The sequence below is a fragment of the Simochromis diagramma genome, unplaced genomic scaffold (assembly GCF_900408965.1).
Source record: "Simochromis diagramma unplaced genomic scaffold, fSimDia1.1 OVJJ01000284.1, whole genome shotgun sequence".
NCBI lineage: Eukaryota > Metazoa > Chordata > Actinopteri > Cichliformes > Cichlidae > Simochromis > Simochromis diagramma.
This window is the reverse complement of record NW_024386871.1, coordinates 4,033,300-4,049,391: the sequence shown is the minus strand read 5'-3', so window position 1 is coordinate 4,049,391 and position 16,092 is coordinate 4,033,300. Positions and strand designations below refer to the sequence as shown.

The 16,092-nt window shown below is 38.9% G+C and overlaps 1 protein-coding gene across 3 annotated transcripts in view; it reads right to left on the bottom strand.

Annotated features, from left to right (window-relative positions):
* The window catches only part of grid2 (glutamate receptor, ionotropic, delta 2), a 508,497-nt gene that overhangs the window by 155,343 nt on the left and 337,062 nt on the right, over positions 1-16,092 (bottom strand). For all 3 annotated transcript variants that reach the window (XR_005695832.1, XM_040031719.1, XM_040031718.1), the window contains exons 5-6: positions 9,168-9,221; positions 1,963-2,136 (exon numbers count right to left, since the gene is read on the bottom strand). Coding sequence is in view for 2 of the 3 variants with exons in the window: in XM_040031719.1 (XP_039887653.1) it covers positions 1,963-2,136; positions 9,168-9,221 (228 nt within the window). In the remaining variant the exon portion in view is untranslated. The remainder of the gene's footprint in view (positions 1-1,962; positions 2,137-9,167; positions 9,222-16,092) is intronic.

Genomic DNA, 16,092 nt, shown 5'->3' with positions numbered 1-16,092 from the left:
CAGTTGTTCTCCTGGCTGAAGTTTGGTCCGTTTACAGCATCCTGATTGACTGCATTTGTCCCTGACCATTGAGAATCCTCACGTTAACTTTTATCAAGTGGAAAAAAGTTAGCGTTCATCCTCCAGCTTCACTTTTTATATTATGCTAACATAGCTGTGTCGCTAGCGATCACGTAGTACATCGTTATATACTAGCCAAACTTCATTAACCCTACAAACGCCACTGCTGTTTACTTTCCTGTCTTCATTTATGTTGGAAGTGGTAGCAGAGCTGTACGTTTTAATTTGTTTCAGAAATCCCTCAGTCAGAAGATGGTATATTTATATTTAGATTGAAACTAGCGAGCTAACTCCCTGCTAACTTCTAATTTTCATAAATTTCATAAATTCTGTTTTGATGGATGTCTGGATGCTAAACTTAATTGTTACACCTGGTAGAGCAGCCACACTGATCATTTTATTACAGATGAAAGAATTTAGTCAGTGATGTCGCAGTGACTGTTTGACTTAGGGACCTGCAGCGGAGTTTGGGCCTAGACACAGCTAATTACGTCCGACTTAAAGACCGGATTCTCAGTTCATTCTTTTGTCAGATAGAAGTTTTAGGTTTAAGTGTAGGGTAAGTCTCTGTCAGCTTTCCATACAAGGAACTGTACAGTTTGTCCAATTCTTTATGGAAGAGCCTCTCAAGCTGCATCGATTTGAAAAGAAAGGCTCTTCAGGCCTCTCCACAGATGTTAAATGGGCTTGTAGTCTGCTAAACCATGTCTTACTATATTTGGCTTCGTTCATCTTTTCTTCTTTTCACACAAGTTTCAGTTCCCATAGCTAATACAAATGTCCATAGCTTTTCTTTCGTCAGACCAGAGAATGTTCTTTCTCGTGCTTCCTTTAAATTATGTTTGTCAAACTCTCATCAAGCAGTCACGTGCATTGTAATCAAAAGCTATTGAGTTTTACAATTCTTCTCTTTTACCATTGTGATTTTTAATCAAAATATAGAAGTTTCTTTTGTTTGCCACTGAGCCATGCTTTTTTGTCTATAGAGAGTGGACATGTGGAAAAAAACAATATATGCACAGCTACTTGGTACACTGGAGCAGGTGGATTTCTGTATACACATCAAAGGTAAAGCGATGCAAACAGGATGCAACTCAGCACAATAAGTTGGCAAGTAAAACTTCACCATGACAACGACCTGCCTTGACAGTGTCAAAACAAAAGGAAACAAAAAAAATATTACATCATTAAAAGCAGAATGTGTTAGAGGTTTGCATTTAATGATACACTAGAGCTACACCAAGTGTATTTAAAGTCACTTATTCTCATTCACAATGTCATCAATGACTGGGGGCAAAGATTTCCATCGACTCGACTGTATTCCCACTGAACATCCATCTTTTCTTACCCGATTTAATTAAACTGGAAGGGGACAACTTGTCAAAGACTAAGCCACAAGCCACTCATCTCAACTCCCTACAATAGCTTGATTTTTGTTGACAGTTTTTGTGAGCAACTTTTCTGCTCGCTGTGAGTGTACGTCAGCCAGTAACCGTTTCTGCACAATTTTTCAGCTAAAAATTAAAAACAAATTATTAGAATACACATATTTTTCAGTGAGTCATCTGTTACGTTATAATCAATCCTCTGTTGATTTCTTTCTGTAACATTAGGCAAGCCTACTTCTCAAATCAATCACTCTTTTCACAACTCCTTAATGGGTGTAATAACTGTTCTGAGTAATGAACCCCTGTTGATTTTGAAGTTATTTATTTCATAGCTTGAAATATAAAAGACATGTATGAAAAAAAACAAATGCAAACAAAGTCATGCCACATATTTGAGTATTACTTAAAAAAATTCACAAATAACAGAAAAGTGTTCTTGGCAGTGAGCAACAGAATTTGGACAATTAAGCTAGTATTCAACATAATACTGAAAATCAATAACCTGCCAACTCACCTCTAGCTGCTGAGCCTTTGGGTTTTTAAGGTCACAGAGGGAAGTGTTAATTCTATGGTTGTGTTTGACACAGCGCTGGGTTGTGTTCTGGGGCATTGGGAACATCTGGCGCACCAACGTCAGCCGACCGATAGACTTCATGACTAACTCCTGCAAGTCATAGTCCGAGATCTCCTGAAAAAGGGTAGAATAGAGGAATAGGTATAGGAAAGGAAAGAAGGGATGAAGTAAATGTAGGCATGAAATTAACAACTTCATTATGCAGACATAAAGCCAGCATGAACAAAATACATAAGAACTGTAACTGCGCACACAAAATAAAAGCAAAAAAAGAAAAACGTGGTTGAATATTACACCTCAAAAGCCTCAGATCTAATTCCTAAACAAGTAAAAGTTAGGCTTTGTTTTAGATACCCTATGTTTCTCATTATCGCCACACTGAGCGATGAAAAGCTGTCTACATCATATGCAAAAATAGTTATTAGATATGAAAGGTACAAGTCAGCCTATGGAAAGAGGAAGAGAGAAGGGTAAAAAATATCCGCGTGTTGGTCTGACTGTGCGCATATGTTTGTTATGTGCACACATGTGCGTTTGCACGTACTCTGTATGTCCTTGCAAAACCTTGGGGGAGGAATCACTGCTAATTTTAGCCCTAGGACACACACTCTCCTTCCCCGCTCTCCATCCATGGATCTCCATCCATCCTCCATGCAGAGGGTCATGTGGTGATGAGATGAGAACTGACGTTTATCGTCCCTGGTGGAGGTAATGCTGCCATCAACTGAAACAGCTTTTACTTCCTTTGTATGTGTATGCAGTGATTGTGTTTGTGTGTGATTTCATGTGTCTTTTGTGCCCATGCCAGTCTGTGCATAAATCAGTCAGGTTTTTTTTTTTTTATGAGACTGTTTTTAAGCCGTACAATCATGAAAACCCCTTATGATTCCCTTGTGTATGCACCTGAGTCCGCTTGATAGGATTGAAAGGACTCAGATTATGCACATGCACAAACAATCCATCACACACACACTTTGTATTAGTGAAGGGTAATATTATAGATAACACACCTCATTGACTAATAGGAATGGATTTTAATTGAGTGTAATTAACGTCCATTAAGACCCGTGAGTCCTCATGGGATATGATCAATGGTGATTAGAGGTTGTTTTATATGGACTTTATTGGTATACCCAGTGTCATCTGCACTAATAAGGATGATGTATTGCCTTTGCAATGGCCCCTAGATCTCCACATCCACCACCAGACACAAAAGTATTCATTTGCTTCTGCTTAGAAGTTGATTTTCAAGTTTCTGCTTTTTATACTTTTTCCTCTGTGGTCATATTTTACTGGAACCAGATGTAGTTCTACAGTTGATTTAAATTATTTATAAAAGTTAACAACAAAAGAATGAAATTTATACCTTGACAAATTACTCAAACAACTTAACATGTTTAACCTTGCATTAACACTCTGAGCTCTGAAATATCTACTTTCTAAACAGTCCAAGTAAGGAATCCGTTTGCTGGCTTAGGGGCGAAAACGTGGCAAAAATCCCAAACAGCTGAAGCCATAAAACCCTGAAGGGGACTGAATTACAAAGCCAACAAAAAAAGAAGATCTAGAGCAGAGAGAAAATGCTGAAAATTGCTAAAAAGGCAGATTTGTGGGCCGAAAAAAAATTAACATGCACAGCAGGCCGTCAAGGGCACGCAAAGAAAGATTGGTAGACAAAAATTATCCAGAGTGCACCACTCAAAGGATCAAATGCAAACAAATATAGATGAACCAACACACAGCAAAAACAGAGACAAAGACACACTTAATTGGGAGGTTTGAGGTTTGCCCTCTAAACAGGGATTTGTCCCTCTTCCTTTGTCATGTTCTGTTTGGCTCTTTGTCTGGATCTCCCTGGGGATAAACTAAAGTGACATCACCCAGTGTGACTTTCAGTGCTCTGAAAGTTGTTAGCCTTTTAACAGCTAAAACAAAATGGATATGACACATGGATGCACATACAGTAGACTGGCGTGAAGAAACACACATGCTCTCATCTACAACCCTAGAGTCTCGGGAAGGAGAGGGTACTGCTACACAGTTGATATTAACCTCATATAATCACTTCGCTCTTTTTCACGAGTTTCACTTTACCCCAACCTTCCCTCAGGCCACCAACCATTAACCTTTCATGGACTTCTTCAATCAAAACATTATAAGACCAACGCTAAATGCCTCTGCAACACTGAGTTAAAATAGGGGTGAGGTTCGAGTTGGATTTACAACAATGACCCTGAAACATCCATGAAATAATTACTGCTAATAATCTAATTACCAGCTCGAAATTTTAATTCTTTAATTCCCTCTTTCATGCCCATCGTCATTTTTGTCTAGTTTCAAATTACTTACTCAGTCTTTTAGTCCTAACCAACAACTGAACAAAGGTGAGATTGTTTTATCACTCATTCCTTTTAATCCTCTTAAAGATTAGCATTTAATTACAATATCATTTGGTCCTTATGTCAGTGTTGTGGGCTTAAATTCTACACACCAAGGCCAGCTACCTCAAACTAAACACACTAGGTCAGTCATGACAGCCAGAATGCCCTAAACCTAATTTCTGGAGTTCATCATGAGCTGTTTACTCTGTAAACCAAATCTGTTCAATTTATCCCCATTCTTGTCGACCATTTTACCCTTATCCAGATACTTCTTTCCCCGTGGTATTTCTCCCCTTCCCTTTCATTTCTCTTGGATGACAGGAGAAAGCTACTTTTATTTATTTTTGGGGGGTTTTCTGTTTGTCCTCCGCTACTCAACTGCTGAGCCCATCAGTGCCCATAATAATCTCCTCTGGCTTTAAGTCTTCTCACATGTTCACTTCAGGAAAGAATAAAAAAAAAAAAGAGCATGAAGAAGAGAGAGGCTAGGATGAATGAAGCTGTTCAAAGTAATGCTCAGAAGAAAGTATAACCCAAAATTCACTACAGTCTGCTGTATTACACCAGCCTACCTGCTGGTGATAGGAGATCAGTAAGCACAGTGTATTACAATGTGAATGTTAGACATGATGGAAGTGATAAGACTAACATCTCATATCTGATAATGTCTAGATAAATATTAAATCTTTAAGAAATGCATTACATCCATAAAGACTTCAAAAAGCAAAGAAGGGTAAAAGAAAGTAAAATGGGATTTAACTAATAATCGTATTATTTAAACTATTGCCGTTAGTGTTAAGAAAGGGAGGGTTGTAGCACACGGCCACAGAAGAAATGTACTTTAAGTCTTTAAATCCTTAAATTCTATTAGATTTAGAAGGTTGATAGAAAGAACGCATCAAGATGATGGAGAAAATCTGCGGCAAAGTGAAATACCATGCAAACACACAACACACCAACACTATGCAGACAAGTTATGAGGCAGGAGCAAGGACAGAATTATGATCAAATGTGTTCTAATTCAGATTTCCAAGCCATGCAGGGAAAGGTGGATGAGAGAGGTGCCACGTTTTCCTTCAACAAGGCAAAAAAAAAAAGATCCGACAGTTTCGGCGTAGCCACTTATTAACAACAAGGGTATGAGATAGCTGAAGTCATAGCGAGCAATTTCAAGCTGTGGACACAGTATGCACAAATGTTGACTCATTCTCTCCCAGCAAGTCCTTCTGGAGCAGCAAATAAAATTGTTCTTTAACTTAGCTGAGATTGCAGCCTTAAGTTAGAGTCACTTTGTATCCTTAATCTGTTTCCAAGAACAATAAATGAAACTAACCACCACACAGTAGGCTTTAATAGGGTTCAATTATGCGAAAGTCTGTAGAATGTTCTTAAATTGGACAAGACCTCATAATCTAGCAATTATATTAAAAAAAAGAAAAAGAAAATCCGAATAGTTCCAGTTACATGGCTTTCATAGTGACGTGTTAAGCTCCAAATTGACAGAAAATGCTAATCTCAAAGCATCTTATTACTATGCATTTTTCCTCTGAGAGGCAGAAGAGACAGACGAATGTAGCGAAAGAAGAACAAAAAGGAAACGGGTGTGAACGACCACAGAAAAGGTCAAGAATAACGAATAATGGGGAAATTGTGAATGAGCGGGGTCAATAGTGGAGTTATCCTCCAAAATGTAAGGGGAAAACAGAGAGAAAGAGAAGTCATGAACATCTCTTATCACTTCTTCTCCCCACACCCCTCATCCTCTTCTCCTGAGAAGAGCAAAGGAGATGGGTAAAGGAAGGATGATCAATTACGAACTGTGAACTCCCCCTCAGTGGGGCTGTCTGACTGTTGGCTGTAGATAAAGCACAGTTATGACAACCATACAGTACCCTCTCATCCATAATAATCTACAGGGATGGAGAGGACTTTCACACATAGGAATATTCATTCTCCACAGAAGAAGTACAAGAGGACATTCTATATGACAAAATATTTTAACCGCTCATCAATTTTAAACACCCTCTGAACCATTGCATGTGGCCAATGGAATATAGTGTGCGCATCACAGAAATCTATGACTATATTTTTGTCTTGATTTTTAAATTTTATGCAGGGAGACTTGGTAAGCATTGATTTTTAGCATAAAAAAACTGTGTGTGTGTGAGAGAGAGAGAAAGTGATATAGGAAACAAAGAAGCTCTGTCATTCACAAAAGTCTGAAATTGCTTAGAAATTAGCTTTTTTTAAAGTCATAGGTGCCTGACCACTCTTTTTTGCTACCCTCAAAGTAAAGGATTATCTTCTTTTTTTTTTAATAACTAACAAGCAGCTACTTGAGTTTTGCTTATGAATTTATAATTAGTAACAAACCACATGCAGTACAAAAAGAATAGCTAATGATTACGCAATTTGTAGAGAATGAATCTATATTAGCTGCGGTGCTTCAAACATATTCATGATCTTATCATCACCTAATGATTCATTCATTCATTCCAATCTGTTCTTTTGAAAAGCGGTTTTATCTACTACATACACTGGTGTGAAAAAGTGTTGGCCCCTTCCTGATTTCCTGTTTTTTTTTTTTGTATGTTTGTCACTTAAATATTTCAGATAATCAAAGAAATGTAAATATTTGACAAAGATAACAAAAATATTTGAAATGAAGGTCTTTATTATTTACGGGGGAAAAAAATCCAAACCTCCATGGCTTGTATGAAAAAGTGATTGTGCCCACCTCTGGTGTGACATCTTTGGAAAGCTAAGTTCAATTTCTTTAGTCATACCCAGGCCTGATTACTGCCACTGTTCTCAATCAAGAAATCACTAAAATAGGATCTGCTTTACAAAGTGGAGTAGACCAAAAGTTTCTTAAACGTGCTGCGATCCCACGAAATTCCGGAACAAATAAAAAACAAAGCCTTTTCCATGGTTATAAGCCATTTCTAAAGCTGTACGAAGAGTAAAGAGATGGGTACGGGGTTTGTTGTGAGGTCACAAAAACAACCCAAAACATCCCTCCTCCATCACTGTGCTCGACAGTTGTTATGAGGTATTTGTGGTGTGGTTTTATTATGTTTCGCTAAACGTGGCACTGAGCATTATGTCCAAACATTTCCACTTTGGTTTTAGATGTAAAACATGCAGCCATGCTCTTATATAGACCTATTCTGTTCCTGCTGTAGGCAGGAAAACAGAACAGCTGTGCCATGGACCAGTCTTTGTTTAGAATTTTTAAGCAGTTAATAAAAGGCTAGAATGTTGCCAGATGACAGCTTACAGTTTCAAGACTTCACCAGTGTTCCCATCTTTGCTTTTTTTGTAACAGAAGCCTACATTTATGTGACTGGTCCAAGAACTCAGACTGAAAGCAAAGTATAGTTTATTAGGCCGCTGAATCCGTATTTAGCTGAACAGGCATCTAAATAATGATAGTCTTCTTCACAGGCTGCTTGTTACTGCCATCAGAAAAACAAAATATACTAAGACATCTTGTAAAAAAAAAAAGCAAGCTTTTGTCAAAATCCCTAATGGTACATGGGAAATGGACATTATGATATGCATTCTATTTTATTTAGCAGTTAAGTGACATAAAAAGCCCTGTATGAAGTAATTAAGTAAAACAGAGTTATTGTTTTGGTCTGATTTATTCACATTTTACATCTGAACAATCATGTTGAATAAAAACCAGGGCTCCCTTGGTTTCCTCCACTCTGTTGAAGTGAGAAAATACAATAAATAAATAAAAAAAAGTTGAGGGGTTATCTAAGGTACTGGGGGAGATTGTAAGTGTTACTGGAGCCTCAAAGTCTCAAAATCTCCACTAAACATCAAAGAGAAGAAGATTGGCTGTCCTGCAGAACTAATGGATGTCATGCATTCCAATGCATGAAGAGAAACACTCTCTTTGCATAACCGAGCAAATAATAGGACTAGCAGCAGTTAGCAGCAGTGTTATGTTACAGTTAGAGGCTTGAAAATGGAAGAGAGAGAAAAAGAGAGAAACTACAGTACACTCAAGCATCTAGATATATTTTCTTGTTTTGTCCCACATTGCTTTACTTTCTGTTGTTCCCATAGTGAACGCTGCTTTTTGCTCTTCTCCGATGTATCTGCTTGTGTATATGGTTGTGTGTTTGTTAGTGTGTGGCAGAATGGGCTCCCTGTTGTGCCCTGCAAGTTCATTGTAATGCCCGAGGCTACCAAGACACACTGCATTAGCTTGTAGTGCACATACACCCCCTAACATGCACACGCACACGCAAAAAATGTAGCTAATTCTGCTGTTTTTCTAAAAGGCATTTCTCGCGAAGCAAGATCAAAGATCGGCTCCTATTCAAAATTAATAGGAAATTACAGCCAGCATTAAAGTTTCATTATGTTTCGCTTATGACCAGCGCTCACTCTGATCAGCGATCATGAACACGGATGAGAGAAATACACAGGGTGATAACTGTACACTCTGAGGAACAGGAAATTGACTTTGTGAACTGTTTGGGCTTGTCTACAACTGTTAATCCAAAAAAGCATTGAACTAGAACTGATTGTGAACTTTTAAAGGTCATACACCGATGGCATGTGTGTTTTTGTAAAAACTGATGTGAAACAAAAAGAGCCAAGTTTTCTCTCAAATAACCAAAAGATAGGAGTCAAAAAAGGGTTTTTGGATCTACAGCCAGAAGTATTCACAGAATAAATAAAAGAACAAGGTCAACACAAAGCATACAAAGTACATGATACATAAATCACTGTCATGGCACTTACCTCGTTAATCAGGATCCAGTGACAATCGAAGGCCACCAGGTTTGTCTCCACCACCTACGAAAACACAAGACACAACATTTTCTTTTTAAATTGTGCTTAATCTCTGTGACCAACAAAGGCAACAGTGGTCAGGCTTTTTATGATTTACAGTAAAATAAATTATTACAGACTTTCATATAAATGCTACTGTCATTGTGAATCACGACTTCTAAAGTGTGAATATGATGGTAAACAATTTAGTGGAAAGCTGCAACGGTGAAGCGTGAAGGTGTGAAGCTCGACACAGAATTTCTATCAAAGGTGCTCAAGGTATCAGTCAAAAATCTTTTCAAACACATGCAAATGTAGTCATGCTTGCCTGACCCGAATACAGACTTCAACATCAAGTATTTTATCAATTTACACAATTTAGGCAAACTTCTGAGGGGATTTCATTTGCTTTTCCTCCTGCAGTGATCTCTGTGTGTGCGAATAACACAAAACAAAATCAGGGGCAAACAAAAAATGCCTCAGAATCGTGTGTTTTTCAGCCTAGAGAAAAACAAAACAGTCTCCATGAAGTGCAACTTAAATATTTATATGTGTCTATCTAACCAGCAGCTACCCAAATGTTAAATGCTGCAGTGAGGACACATTGGAAAAGGGCTGTCTACCGCAGAGAACAGAGAGAGAACAGTACTACAGTCAAGGCTAAATCTTTGGAACTTCAGACATACCTGCAGTACATTTGCACATATCGTACATTTCTATTAAAAGGCTAATCTGCTCTGCTATATATAGCAGTAACAGTTCTGTGTGTGTGTGTGTGTGTGTGTGTGTGTGCACGTGTGTGTTATTCGTCTGTGATCACATTTAACAATGACATATGATATGAGGACATCAATGACATAATAAGTAGATATTTTTGTTTGTGTGTGTGTGAGAGTGTGTGTTTGAATAAAACAACAGACTTCTTCTCATTAGTATTTGGTATTGATCTATTGAAGCTAATCTAATTAGCTTTGTCTTTAACACAGTAATCTAATTCATTACTTTTACCAAAGTCAGTAATCACATTACACTTACTAGCAATTAGTTCAGTTGTGGTAGATAAATGCTCGAGGTTTGCATCAGTGGCAGAAAAAAACAAAACACCCAAAAAAAGACAATTATGTGATGGGAAAAGGAAGAAACTGGTAACGGGAACAGTAAAGGGTCTGCACTTATTAGCATTTATATATTATGCATACTATATTTATATCCCATTTAACCTTTGCTAGGATCCACAAAGAGCTTTGTTATGTGTTTCTCATTTAGCCATTCACACACTGGCAAAGGGCTGGAGCTGGCGAGGTGTTTACCTGCTTTCAGGAGCAACATGGGGTTTAGTATCTTTCCCAGGGACTCTTTGGCACATGAAGGCGATCAGCCCTCCAACCCCATGACTACTGGACAGCCTGGTCTAAAACCTGAGTCATGGCCAACCCCATGCATCTTAAGCAATGTCATGGTGAACTGCAAAATTAAACATTTACTGAACAGACTGAACAGAGATCAGAGGGTTGAGTATTCTTACCTTGCTTTTGACTTTCTTCTGTCAAAAACACTCACCTTTGCTTTTTACCTCTTTTGTCTCTCATTTTCATCCTCCCAGAACCACCCTCTAATTTTTGTTCTCTTATCGTTGCTCTCCCCTCACCTCTCATCCCATCATCGGGCTTTAATTACTCACTTCTCACTCTGTGACTGCTCCTACTCCTTTTCTTCACTCGCTCTCAGCCCTTCTCCCTTCAATCCCAGAGTAAAAATAGAGTGCCACTCATATTATCATTAGCTATAATTGTCTAGGTGACTATAGAACATCACGCCATAAAACACTTTTTAAACAAAAGGCAACAGCTGGAGAGGGTGGCGGTGTGTGGCTAATAATGGTTTAATCTCCCACCGAATCGCCATAAAACTTATAACACAGAAGGCTGCTGTAAAACACTCGACAGAAAACATAGTTTCGACACAGACAAGGTGTAAGGCAGAGTGACTGAGCTGTAAGACACAATATTTTTCTTAATTTTAGTTTTTTCTGTCAGAACCTCTGTTCCCCTCTACTTTCACTTATTCCCTCCATGTACGGGATCTGAAATGTAAGTAATGTGGTTTTTGTCGTTTTGTCCTGTCACAATGTTTCTGTTTATCTCCACTGAAAAATTGAATGAGTGGGCAGCGATAAAGGCAAAAAGGAGAGGGGAGAAAGACAACACAGGTTTCTCAAACTCAACTTTTCTGGTCAGCTCTCTTTCTGGCTTAATGTCCCTTTTTGCAGTCCTCTCTCTTGGTATTAATTATGAGTATTTGTGTGGGATTGCTTGCAAAATTTCCGCTTTTTAAATATGAAAAACTTTAATCTGATATTTTATTCAAGATCATGGGAAAGTGAATGTGCTTGGACTGCAACATTGCTAAGCCAGATAGTACGTGGGTAGTACACCACAAACAATGTTTTTACAGCAGAATATTACTTTGTAATGAGCTGATAAATGATCTTCACCTGTCAGCGGTTTCAGTGTTGTGGTTGTCTGGTGTCGCTGCTTGTACGCAACTACTGCTGGTTCTGTAGTAAGTGCTTCCACTTTTCCCATTATGACCTCCCTCTAGCATCCGTATGGACAGATGTTTTAAGCTAATTAGTGAAATGGAAGATTCATAGAACTAGACATGACTCCTCAGGGGTTGGAATTGTTCAATACACTGTCTCAGACAAACACACACACATATTCACACTCATACACACACAAGAACCAAACACCCACAGCTACAACAATTACTGCTGCTAAGTCCCGAGGCTGGTTTGTCTGTGTGCTTGCCCTTGTGTATTTGTCCAGATGTACACACACTTACAAAACATCACAGCCTTCATGCCACCAATGGAGGACGGTGGGGGGGTCACCTGGGCATCATTCCTGTAGTGATAGCAAAGAAATCCTTGTGACCTCTCGGACCACCTTCACAAAAGCTTCAATTCGCCACAGTTCTTCTTCTCTGAAGTCAGAAGATCGCACTAAAACCAGCTCCGTGGTCTGAGACAAATCCAATCACCTAGTGTCAATATAAGTAAGCCTTTTCTCAAAGTCTGAAAGCACACACAGAGAACTAAGACTGATCTGTAACATCATGCTACAGCGCACGCCAGTCTTGTACGTGTTTATCAAGCGGCCGTGGGACAGCCAAACACCGTTTTGATCCTGCAAATGACCTCTGCTCACCTGTCACTCCCGAAGGAGTACAACAAAGAGAAATTGTTGATTTTGGCAAATGGTTTAGCTTGACACACAAGTGTCAGGGTTTGCCGCTCACACTGAGGTCTGACTTGACAAAAGAGGGCGTATTGCTAATATTTTACTCACACATGTTATGCTAATGCACACGCATAATAAATATGAGCCTATACAACACATTTTAGACAACTGTTCAAACAAACAAGGATATACGACTTCTTTTACAGACTGCTGTATATTCCCTGTATAGTGGGGCACTCTGTGTGAGAGGTTAAGAATGTAAAAGCAGTGGTATGATGCCTGAAGTGAGAGAGTGGGTGTTGTTATTGAATAAAGTGCTCTAAATTAAAAATTAGTTGTGTCATTTAATTTCATGCACTATTTGTGATCAAATCAAGCAAACAGCCTACAGCCAACCCTCCAAACTAGGCATATCCAGCTTCACATTTGAACATGCAAGCACAAGCTGTGAATTTATAAACACACATACAAAACCACACAAAGAAAAAAAATCTATAAACACAAGCACAGTGATCCATTTCTACTTCTTCTTCTTTCACAGTCCAGCCCCTGTTGCATTACGTGTCTGGAAAGCAAGATGTGCTATATGATTATGCGCCTACTGACACACACACACACACACACACACACACACACACACACACACACATGAATGCTGTGGTTCATCCAAGTGAGGTTTTTGATCACTGTAATTAATTTGTGTTCCTGTGCGTGCACATGTGTGTGCCGGTCTGCGCTTGAGTGTGGACATAGGGGTCCGTGATTACTGTTATCATCTACAACCCTTCATTCCACCTGGAATCATAATATGAAAGACACTTGGACTAGAACAGAAGAGAAACTTTAGGAAAGCAGGAACAGATGAAAGAGAAACAAAGAGACAGATAAAGAAGTTTAAAAACTGATGGAGTGACACAGTGCATTGTAACCAGTGTTTTACTTCATCTTTTTTATTTTCCATATTTTGTATCAATGATATTTCCAGCTTTTTTTTTTTTTTATCATCTACTTATCTGCTCAGCCACTGTGCTGCTGGAAAATTAAGCTACCCAGTGATTTGAGAATGCTTAGTTAACCAAATAAAGTTATATTTGTGGCAGGGTTTATTTTCTTACTTAAAATAATATGATGGAAATCAGAGTCAGGACTCAAAAAGCAGAATCAGAATTAAAATCTGTTAAATCTAAATTATACACAGAAAAAAAAAATCCTGCTGTGTTGCATTCATATGAATGGTTTCCAATTTGTTTATTACCAGAGATGGGAGTCTCTCTAGTTCCCACTTTTGGTTTTGATTAGCATGGTTGTCCCACTGTCAGATCAAGCTAGGGATACTTTCTACATAGTCATCTACCATTAACTTGCTCCTTCTTCAGCGACTCTTCCTTCTTTCAAATCTAAGTTACAAAACATATGAAAACTGCAGCTATACAAAACACAAAGCGGGCTTTTACTAACCCATTACCCCCATTTATTCAGCCCGCTACTCAGCCTCCCTGTGCATGAAATAAGCATTTAGCACACACCAACTGAAGCACTTTTCCCCGAAACATACAGTAACTGCTGTATGTCAGCACCTCACCCACATTGCTCCCACAGTGTGCTTTATGCATGATGCATGGTTGAGATTGTGTGTCTTGATGTCAAGCACGTCTGTTCGTACTGTGCTAAAAGACAAGATGGCAAGCAAAGGGTGGTGCATTATGACTGTGCTCAGCCTGAGCGCTGCCAAAAATGTAATCCACAGAGCAAAGCAAACAGACTTCAGCAATTACAGTGCTAACTAGACTTCTAATGTTAAGCCTCTTCTTTGTGTACATAACTGAATTTCAAAGGGTGTCCCACACCACATTCACCCAAATACATCATCTTGACATTAGATCCTGCTTGTCCTCCTCTTGTGATACCTGCTTGTCTTGTAGCGACATAAACTCGACTGACATGCATGTATCTCTGCATCTGGGATATGACAGTCATAAATGAAGCAGTAAATTATCATGTTAGATAGTGCCTTTGGGAAATAATACTGTGTATCCTGATTTACTGTATGTCTGTGTATGTAGAGAACAGACACATAAGACACATATATATACTTTTTACACAAGCAACAGACAGCTGTTTGCTAACACACAGTAACTGTTGTGTTTTCAAGACTTCGGTGTGCACTATCCAATAAAAACAGTCAGACCACACAGGCATAAACTGTGTAGATGGGTGGCAAATTAAAAGAGAAAAACTGAAACCATTATATAGATCGTGTAGTTTACTTATGCTGCGGTGAGCATTTTGCTGGCATTGTTTGGACCAACTTGTCCCCTTAGAGGAAAGGGTCACTGCAAATCAATACAAATCTGTTCTGAGCGATCACCTCTATTCTATGTTGAAGCATTTCCTTCCAGGATCAGTGGTCTTGTCATCTGTGGGTCACGAGGGGGTCAATGAAAAGTGTGGTGATTATGAAAATAGCCTCAAAGGTTGCAACTTTAAAGCAACCAATCAATTTGGTTCTTACTAGTTAATTAACTAATACATTTCCAAGGCCATAGTTAAGACACAATCCAAATTTTAAAACACAAACTAAATAACAAATAATTATAACTGTGGCTTTTACTGTATTTACAGTACATGCTGCCAAAGGAAAACAGCCTTCTTTGTGCTGAACGCGCTTGAAAAACGTGACATGAATCACATGGGTGTAAGACCTGTGTGATTCTTCCCAACAACTAATGACTCTAAATCACTACCATAACTGTTTAATTAGTTTGATCAAGCTGCGGTCACACGCCAATGAACTAAAAAGCCTATAACGGTTGTGCATGCATTGTGAAAACAGAGCAGTAGGTGGAAGAGACACAGAGATACTAAACATTACACAATGTGACTATGCCTGTGTGAGTATTAATTTGTGTGTGTGAGAGTATTTCACTGATTATTGTCTCTTTGGAAATCCTATTTGAAACGTTCTCTCCCGCACACAGCTGTCATCTTGAGTAGATCTCGCACTGTTCACCATCCAATTGCACAAGAGACTGCCATTGCTGATCAATCACTTGCTTTTTGATGAAAACAGGGGAGAAAAGAGCAGCAGAGTCATTCACCTTTGTTGAATGCTGTCTGCAGGTGTTTTTTTCAGCAGCAGCTTTCTCTTTCTTTTCTCACTTTCTGTCTTTCTTTTTCCTCTTTATTTCTGACATACTGTATAATGTAAGGCTAGGACAGCAAAGGTCTTGCAAAAGTATGTGTTGTGACGGCAAGGAGTAGCAGGGCCAACATGGAAGGCATCTATCATCCTTAAACTGTGTGTGTTGGTGTGTGTCTGTGTGTGCGCAGCGGAGCACACAAGACTTTGCGGGCACTGTATGCGTGTGCTTGTCGGCCTTTCGGTTTATTGATCTGACCACAGATCCGAGCACTGCTGAATCCACAGAGAGATTGTATAACACACGCACAACACAGCGTGCGCGTACAATTGCACGCATACACCACAACCACCACCAGCAAATATGACGATGTCTATTCAACCTGACATTTAGATATGAACGGATCAATGACTGGAACAAATAGAATAAGCTGTCTTGATAGGCCCAAGGTACATATTTGTCTATGCACATGTGTGTTTGTGTGTGTGTGTGTGTGTGTGTGTGTGTGTGTGT